This window comes from Ornithodoros turicata, unplaced genomic scaffold (assembly GCF_037126465.1).
Source record: "Ornithodoros turicata isolate Travis unplaced genomic scaffold, ASM3712646v1 Chromosome124, whole genome shotgun sequence".
Classification (NCBI taxonomy): Eukaryota; Metazoa; Arthropoda; class Arachnida; order Ixodida; family Argasidae; genus Ornithodoros; species Ornithodoros turicata.
This window is the reverse complement of record NW_026999305.1, coordinates 299,676-309,319: the sequence shown is the minus strand read 5'-3', so window position 1 is coordinate 309,319 and position 9,644 is coordinate 299,676. Positions and strand designations below refer to the sequence as shown.

General features: G+C 45.7%; 1 protein-coding gene across 1 annotated transcript; it reads left to right on the top strand.

Annotated features, from left to right (window-relative positions):
* The first annotated feature begins 6,069 nt into the window (after positions 1-6,069).
* LOC135371979 (galactoside alpha-(1,2)-fucosyltransferase 1-like) lies at positions 6,070-9,519 on the top strand. Its single transcript, XM_064605761.1, has 3 exons — positions 6,070-6,250; positions 6,678-6,799; positions 8,576-9,519. The coding sequence occupies exons 1-3, from the start codon at positions 6,129-6,131 to the stop codon at positions 9,385-9,387; spliced, it is 1,056 nt and encodes a 351-aa protein (XP_064461831.1). The 5' UTR covers positions 6,070-6,128; the 3' UTR covers positions 9,388-9,519.
* Positions 9,520-9,644: the final 125 nt, after the last annotated feature.

Sequence of the window (9,644 nt, the reverse complement as noted above, 5' to 3'; positions counted from 1 at the left end):
GTCGGTTGTGGCCAGCATCAGGGTCAAACCGATGAAAAGAAAGGTAAAACAAGAGGCGGGAACATTTCCTCCTCTCCCCGCAAATACCATGCGCTTCTCTTTGCGGCAACTGAGCAGGCGGGAATAAAGCCGAATTTTTACTATTTTTTAGACTATTTCCGTTGTGATACTGTGCGTAGTTTTGGTTGGGTCTGTGGTTATCCGTGGACGACATCATGTTTCTGTAAAAAAAAAGTGAGGTTCGCTTGACAATTTTCAAAGGTCAATTGAAAAAAGAAATTTCCTGCAATTGAAAATTGTCCAAGGCCTTCCTCAATGTTTGCAAAAGTTTCCAGAAGGTAATTGCCGAAAGTCCGACAATCCTCCGGCGAGTACGTCGCCAGTTAGAATTTATCCTTTATTTCCTGATTATTTTCCTTTTTATTGATTTTAATCTTCTTTATTTGATTCTTCTAGTTTGGACATGGAGGTCTACCCTCTTCCCATATTCTTAAAAAGTACCGGTGACGCGTTGATCCACCATGAATAGCGTCACAAAAACAACACTGCCTGGCCCTAAAATAAAGAACAAGTGCCGAGCCCGTCTTGCTCAAGGATCCTGGCAGTCCCTAGAACACTACCAATGGGTAAGGTGTATTGTCGTCATGGTGGAGGTAGTCAGAGGAGTGACACAAATCTGCCATTTTTGTAACTACCCTCAAGCGGGTAGTTTTCGCAAAACCGCCATCTTCTCCTCGTGAATGCACAAACCATCTGCATAATCCTTGTAGACCTCCCCTGTGCATGAGATCATGTGACTGATTACGTGTCATTTTAGCGCTTTCCGACGTATTCCGATAGGCAGAAAGCCAAGAGCTGAACGTATTTTGCCAGCGTTTCTTCTTCCGCTACGCGGTAGCCCATTTCCTCTAAGTTGAAGTATATCGCATCAGCTCAGTATGACGTAATGCCGGGTCGTCATCGCATACTTGAGAGGAACTCAAGCAGCAAGGGACGCGGACAAGTGGGTAAAACATAGACGACAGAAGAACTGCAGGTCTCCTGTCGGTTATGTTTTAAACATAGCTGTGGTATCCAGAGTGTTGCTCCGTAGACAAAACCGTGCTGGGGGAACATAACGCGGAACGGAACATAACGGAAATACGTCGGTAAGCGACAAAACGGCTTGTAAACAAGTCACATGACGTCGAAATAACGTTTTCTATGACGTGCGACTAGGACAAGATGGCAGTTTTGCCAAACGAACCCGCTAGAGGGTAGTTACAACAATGGCGGGTTTGTGTCACCCTGTGATGCACGTGGTTTTTGGAAGGTGTCATAGGACAAATGTTTCCATGCAGGACTGTCGCTTTTCAGATGACGTAAAAAATAACATAACTGCATTACATTACAACATTACATTACATTACAACATTACATTACAACAATGGCTGGTTTGTGCCACCCCTGCCGTGCTGCACCTGCACAAACTACCCCGCTTCATCCATTACCATCATCCACTTACCATTGTTATCGTCATGGCATCCTTGGAGGTGGTCAACAGCAGAGGCTTCTTGCATAAAACTGCACGTTTAATGCGAGATTGTGGGATAAAAATTAACGAGGTCGAAAAACGCTCGAAACGCTGCACGGACACAGTAAACGCTTTGCTTACAAACCACTCTGCAGCCGATCGCGGGCGCAGTCATCTTTAAGGTCACGTGTGCTTTGACGTTTGCTGTTACGTGCGACCAGGACCTGTCCAGAATACATCGCGTTCGCCCAGCGCACTTCCGTCTATGGAGCAATACACTGGATGAGTAACCCTGTGGGAGTAGTCGTATTGCCAACGATAGGACGGGACAAGTGCAGGCTTGCCCACATACGGCCTTAAAAATAGTACTGCCCTCATGCTAAAACCGAAGAGCGGGAACTACCTGTGCAAAACATCCCTCATAAACCTTCATCTGGATGGCATTAGTATATATGACCGAAGAACTTCCAACCCACTCCTAGAGTACAACGGGGCGAAACATTGCCATGACAATGACGGACATACGCCTCAACAACTAGCACTGCCTCTGCAGTAACTTCAAGGCACCCCGCTTTACAGAACAGAGGTCCATCTGTATCAAGCATTGTGTTTTTATTTACTTGACCTGTCGCTTCCATTGTCACTTGAGAAACCAGCGGCATTTTTGCTCGAATGAAACGACCTATCCGAGTGTCGCGCACGGGCGTTAACTGTAGCACGCGTGATCTCGCCCACGTGCTCTGAGTCTATTTATTTATTTATTTATTTCCATACCCTCAGGGCCATGAGGCATTGAAGAGGGGAGGGGCAGTACAACATTGGGAAACAAAACGAAAAAAAAGGACAGCATAGAGCAAGTCTCAGTCTCAGTAGAGATAGTGACACATAAAGTAGCACAAAAAGGTTAGTCATCAAAGTAACTCAGATAAGTATGGGCACACCTGTTCCACCCACATACGCAAATATCTTCATGGGGTTCTTAGAAAACAAAGTTCTCAGCGCCCTCTCATTGAAACCCACGGTGTACCTTCGATACATCGATGATATACTGATAATATGGGAACACGGGGAACATGAATTTCAAAAGTTCATAGATCTACTGAACACCGCGCATAGCAACATAAAGTTCACATCACAACAGTCAACTCACTTAATTAACTTCCTCGACACCACAATATCACTAGACAACGGCAACCTCATCACAACCCTGTACAAAAAGCCAACTGACAAACAACAATACCTTCACATCAAGAGTCACCACCCGCGTCACTGTAAGGTTGGAATTCCTAATGGGCAGAGTGTAAGACTACGCAGAATTTGTTCAAACGACACAGATTACGCTGAGAAGCTTGACGAACTCTGCAGTACACTTGCCCAAAGGGACTATCCAGACTCCCTCCTAACCGAATTCCGTCGCAAGGCACTCACACTCGATCGAGACGAGGTTCTGGAAAACCGAAAAAATCCTGACGCGTGCCAAATAAGCTTCATCACAAGATATTCCAACGCACTTCCAAACATCAAAGCCATTCTACAGAAGCACGAGCCCCTCCTTCAAAGCAGTGACCGACTTAGCAATATATTCACAAATCCCATACAGGTGACATACCGACGCGCAAAAAACCTGGCAGACTCCTTTGTCAATGCCAAAATCAGCAAAACAAGCACCCCGTACACGGGAACACGACCCTGCAACCTCCCGCGCTGCAAAACATGCAAGCACGTTCAACACGCTAACTCCATCAAAAGCACTGCGAGCAATTACACCCACCCCGTTAACCACGCATTCACATGCACAAGCTCCAATGTCATATACTGCATTGAATGCGGCGACTGCTCTATGCAATACATTGGTGAAACCGGCCAACAGATGAACAACCGCCTTACCGGACACAGAACCGACACGTCCAACAAACTCCCCAAAGCAGTCGCCGAACACTTTAACGTTCCTGGTCACAATTTTGACAACATTAAACTATATATTCTAGAAACCGGGTTTAGATCCACACGAGACAGACGTGATAGGGAGTCTTATCTCATATACAAGTTCAACGCTCTTCACCCGTCCGGTATCAACAAATCACAAGGCACCCTAGAAACACTTCACAAATAAAATATGCTTTTCCCTTCTACCTCCATTATCATCTGTTATGTTCTGCATGGCCACTGCTTTCTACTTTCTTTATTGCGTGCCACAACTTTGCATTACAAAAAAAAAGAAAAAAAAAACATTGCTGGTTCTGGAATTTTCCCCACGTAATCACTAACCTCCTTATCTTTCGCTATGCTTGCCAATTCTTGCCTGTTGTCCCGTTTCGTCCACGTGTTCGTGAACCTTCCATTTTTCTGTAACCGGTCTGTAGCCTAGATCACTACGTTCACATAATCCCCTCCACACTCTAACAAAGCAGTTATTCACTCCGGCCGTAAAACCCCGTACGGAACCTTTCTTCCCTCCGGGCAGTTGACCCACAATTCGCATGAACCTTTAAACACGTCACACCTAACCCTTTAAATACCATGCCAATGATGAGGACGGTGCCCAGAAGAAGAACAGTCTCTGTTCGAAATATCGGCGGCTTCTGTCCTGAGGCAACTCCTTCCTACATTCTACCGGTTCGCTGGATTTCTACCCATCTAGTAACTCAGATAAGGTGTCCCTGAAGGTGGGCGAGTCCTGGATGGAAGCAACAGCACGAGGCAACCTGTTCCATTCCAACGCAGTGCGAACAAAGAAGGAGTTAGAGAAGGCACTAGTATATGCATGCGAAATGCGCACTTTACGGAAATGGTCAATGCGGTGCGAAGTGTAAGTGGCAGATGAAATGTATGAGGAGAGAATGGGATCGTTATGATAGAATACCTTACGAAAAAGTGAGAAACGAGCATTCTTGCGACGAGATGCTAACAAGGGTAGACCCAGAAACCTTTTTCATGATACTGACACTTGATATTCGATGGTAGTTTGAGAGTATAAAACGGCTGGCTCGGTTTTGTATCGATTCTAACATTTTGATGAGGTGATGATGCGTACTCTAATTTTGGTCGCACGAGAGACCTATATAGCTGTAGCTTAACCTTGGACGGGGCCATGTAGAATGAGCGTCTGATGAAGCCAAGAGAAGAGTTAGCTGAATTACAAATATGCGTGATATGGGACTTCCAAGAGAGGTCTGATGAGATATGAACACCGAGATACTTATATTCAGATACTTGATCGAGAGGGACATCGTTAATTTTATATGAAAACGTGGGTGGCTGACTACGTGAGCGCGAGATTCTTAAATATTTACATTTCTTAATATTCATTTCCATGGACCAAGCTGAGCACCAGTCAAGAACGGAGTCTAGATCTGACTGCAGAATATGAAGGTCAGAGGGGTTAGTTACGGCTCGATAGATTACACAGTCGTCGGCATAAAGCCGAATGGAAGACCTGACGCACCCAGGTAAATCATTAATGTATACGAGAAAAAGTAGCGGGCCCAAGACGGAACCCTGGGGGACGCCGGATGATACAGGGGTTAGGGCAAAGGTGACATTGTTTACTGTGACAAATTGTGACCGCCCAATAAGGAAAGACTGAATCCGGGATAATACATTAGGGTCAATATTTAGTAAGGACAATTTTAAAAGCAACATATTATGGGGGACCTTATCGAATGCTTTGCTGAAGTCCAGAAATATACAATCAACATCAGTTCCTTTGTCCGAAAGGTGATGGATATCATGAATGAAACATACCAACTGAGTCTCACAAGAAAAATGTTTACGAAAACCATGTTGAAAGGGCAAAGGAAGGAGTTTGATTCAAGGTGATGGACTAGATGACTGCAGATGATATGTTCCAATATCTTGCACGGTATACGAGTTAGTGATATGGGACGGTAGTTAGCAGTGCACTACTTGAGTTATAGTTCATGCTAATGTGGGATTGAGAAATGTGTTGACTCTTTCGAACAATGTGTATCCTCTTCGGGAAGTCGTTGGATGTAACGACGTATTGAGTAGTGTATCTCACACGCTTCAACGTCCTATATTGCCGTACTGCTTGGCCATTTGGTGCAAGTACCAATACGGGTACGTCACGTTTTCGGCATTTTCAGTCAATATGAGGCGCACACGGGCAATATGGGGCCCATATTGCCGACATTTTCCCCATTACTGCCTCGAACTTGGCACTATGGATCCCATATTCCCATGCTGCGAAGTTTGAGCCAACGTAGAGAAAATCCTGGTATATATGGGCCCGTATCGCCAACACCGGGCCAATGAGTCAGTACGGGCCCAATATTGCGCGTTGCCTGGGTTTAAGCTCTTTGGATTAATTTAGTTGACCACTGGATTAAAGTGGGTAGCGTTAGGATTAAATTGAGTGACTAACGCATTAAAATTAGCAGGAAAACCTATCAGACCTAACAACTAAAAAGGCAAACGCGAGAGATATCGGTCGGGACATCAAAACGAAGCATTTAAACATCAAGCAGGTAGCGACAATATGTAAGGGAAAACAGCTTGCAAATAGGGCACGATCCGTTCTGCAAAGGAAGCATTCCCATTGTCATCGCTATCTTCTACATTAAGGTGGCTCGCTGTGAAGTGCTCATTAACGAGCATGCATTTCATTCATAGAATATTCCCTATCTGGTGCAATTTACAGTACAAGTGTTGCGCAAGAAGTACAGATGGCTCACAAGCAATATGCATGAACAAAGTCTCAGGCGCCCCTGAAGAAAGGTGTGTCTTTTCGAACGTTGTCATTCAGATAACTCACATATGAATCCGAGAACACAGGCTACGCTCTTGTTTAAGGAAAATATCGTCTCATTTATAGCGTTCATTACTATAAACGAAGAGCTTTGCCGGTTCTCTATACGGTGGGTTCAGGTGTTGATGTTGTCCGTTCGTAGAATCAGGGATGGGGCAGCTGCAGCTACACGAGTAGGGGGCGCGTTCGGGACGCAGCTTGACTTGGGGGTGAACGACACACATACGCGTATTATTCGGAGTACTCGACGGCTTAGGCCACTAGATGTTTAGGTAGTACAGTTATTGCATGGAAAAAGCAGTTTCAAGATGTTCACTACGAACAATACAATCAGCAACCCTGAATCCTGACTTCGCACGTTCCGTGTTGGATTCTTGCATTCTCTTTCGCACGCAGAAACAATTGGTCCTGCCTTGACAAGAGATGGGTTAGGATTTCTATAGTGCTGTTCATTCTCGCAGTTGTGGTGCTTTATCATGCGCCAACAAGGACGTTTCGTCACAAGGCAAACTTTACAGGTGACAATTTCATTTTCTTTTCTCTTTTTTTTTTCCTTTCAAGATGGAATGGATAATGAGCCTGCACATTGGCGGTTGCTTCAAGGCGACTGGAATAAATGATACGACCCGCTCTGCTGTCTGAGATTTTCCCTGTCTTTTCCGGATGACCTTCCAGGCGGAAGAGTCAGCACTTTTTCCGCTGAAGTGGCCCGTGGATGCATACTAGCTCTCCTTTCTTTTGTTCTCTCTCTGTCTGTGCCACAGTTGATTCGCAGTGTTTAAATATTGAAGGGACGGCTACGCAATTGGAATTGGAATGGAATTGGAATCAATGTTTGAGGCTTGTTATAATGTAATGGCGATATCACAGGCGATCTCGGGCAGCGATCAAACACCGAGCAACTGAAGAGGAGACGGCCTTCCTCCACACGAGTCCTGACTGCTGGTAATGGAATGTCCCACCGGGCAGATGTTCGTGGCCTCACTGTAGGACCATGCCGGCAGAACTGAATGGCATGCAGGCACGTTGCTATGGTTTTCGCATGGCGGTTAACGTGACGCCCGTCCGTTCTCAGCGGACGATCACTCGGTTTTGGCTGTGTCTGCCCTTAACGGCTGACATCGTAAAAAAATCGAGTCATATTTCGTACTGATCCCGTACGGAAGCTGAAGAGGGAAAAACACGAAAGGCGTTGATATTCCCCTCATTATAAGACCACTCAATCGCTAAATGTTTAGGGCTGGAAGATCTGGTGAATGAGCACATCCCAGATGCGCCTGTACTTCATTTCGTCACCATTTTATATTGGACATAAATATCACTTTCGTTGGTTGCCAGCCTTGGAAAACGCCTACAGCAACTTAATTTCTACTACATTTCCACGTCCCATTACCGGCTCTATAGAAAAAAATTTTCGCCAAACATCTGCGTTACTGCCTGTCGGGTTTGAGCCCCTAGACACGGATCGGATAACAGAAGCATGCGGCCCAAATGATCACAACGCCATACGTCACGCTCAAGTTTCACGCTTCATGCTGAGCAAAAAAAGAAAGCAACTTGAGCAATGAATTCGATATAAATTCAAATTCAATTGAAATCAACTCGTTCAAAAATTGTGCAACCTAAGAATACTTAAACTTCGTGTAGACGACGTAAACAGCGCGAGCTAGTGACCCATGCTGCAAACCTGGACGACACACACACGGAAGCCTCCGACGTGCAAAAAAAATGACATCAAACGACTCTGGAAAAACTGTACTTGTAATTGTACTCGAGGCACTCCAACTATCCCTCACAGGAAATCAGAAAGGTTGCAGTCACGGCGTCAGCACCTTTTCCCCTTGTTTTTGTTCTATCTTCTTTCTTTCTTTTTTTAAACGGCACATGGGTTTGCAACATACTGCAATCCAGATCGCATCCACTACTAAAAACTGGTACATGTCTTCCGCCAGGGACGTTCAGTTGGTGGCTTTTCTTTCATGTTAGCGCCGCGAAGCAACTGTGGCTATAAGCAGCATACAAATGAAGCGAGGACACCAGGAAAGAGTGGGCCAGTAGGCGTGTACATCTTACATCCTTTTTAGCAGTGCGTTGCAGTTTCGGTGCACGCGAAAAAAATGCCTCGGGTGGGCAGAATGGATGCACATAAGTCGCTCATCATTATCATAGTCGTCTCGGGACGCTATCAATTATCGTATCGTAGCATCGAGCATCGAATAACGTGAGCTATGTGTGTGAACGATAATTGTCTACGAAAAGCAAATCCAACGGCTCACCTCCGTTGCTTCTCGCAGGTGCGTGGACCTTACACACAAAAGGTCGCCTAGGCAACCAGATGTCCGGCTATGCTCTCCTCTACGCTCTGGCTAAGCTTAACCGGCGTCAAGCCTACGTTCATCCAGACATGTATCGTCAGCTGGCACCCTTCTTTCGCATCACCCTTCCACTCCTCACCCGTGGGTTGCAGAGCCTGCCCTGGAAGAAGATGGAGATCACCGACAACTGGATGTCCGACGCATACTCCAATATCAGCGAATCGTACGTTTTTCTAACCGGCTTCCCCAACAGCTGGACAATGTACTACCAATACCAGGAGGAAATTATGGCTCAGTTTCGTTTTCACGATCACATAATACGACAGACTTGGAAGACGTTGTCCAAACTGAAGGCACGCCGTCATAATCCCACGTTCGTTGGTGTCCACGTTCGTCGGGGTGATTACGTTGCTAAGATCCGGAAGAGTTACATGGGTGTCCTCGCCATTCCGGCCTTCCTTGACAGAGCCATGTGGTATTTCAGGGTGCGCTACCAGGAGCCGGTTTTCGTAGTTGTCAGCGACGATATTGAATGGTGCATACAGAATATCAATAACGCACTTGGTGACGTCTATTTCCCAACTATGGGCAGACTAACTTCACCAGGAGAAGACCTGGCTCTGGCTGGGAATTGCAATCACAGCATTATGACAATTGGAACTTTCGGATTCTGGGCAGCCAGCCTCGCCCGTGGTATGACTTTATATCTCTCCAATTATACGCGTCCGGAAAGCGACCCCTACTTTAAGTTGCACCTGCCTTATTGGATGGGAATTCCAGCTAATCTCTAGTCGGCCATGACCACTAGTGAGTCAACTGCAGCAACAGGGACAATGGCTTCCTGAGACGTCCACTTTTCTCGGTTTTGCAACGTCATTACTAATCATATGCCCTCAACAATAAAGCACATTGGATTACACATATGAGCCCTTGTGAGGTACAGTTTGTTTTGATCATTGAATCATGTCTATACATGGGTTTCCGCACGATCTTCATCTGAATTGGGATCATGGGTATTAAGGGAAAGGTAGGGGCGAAACCCATATAT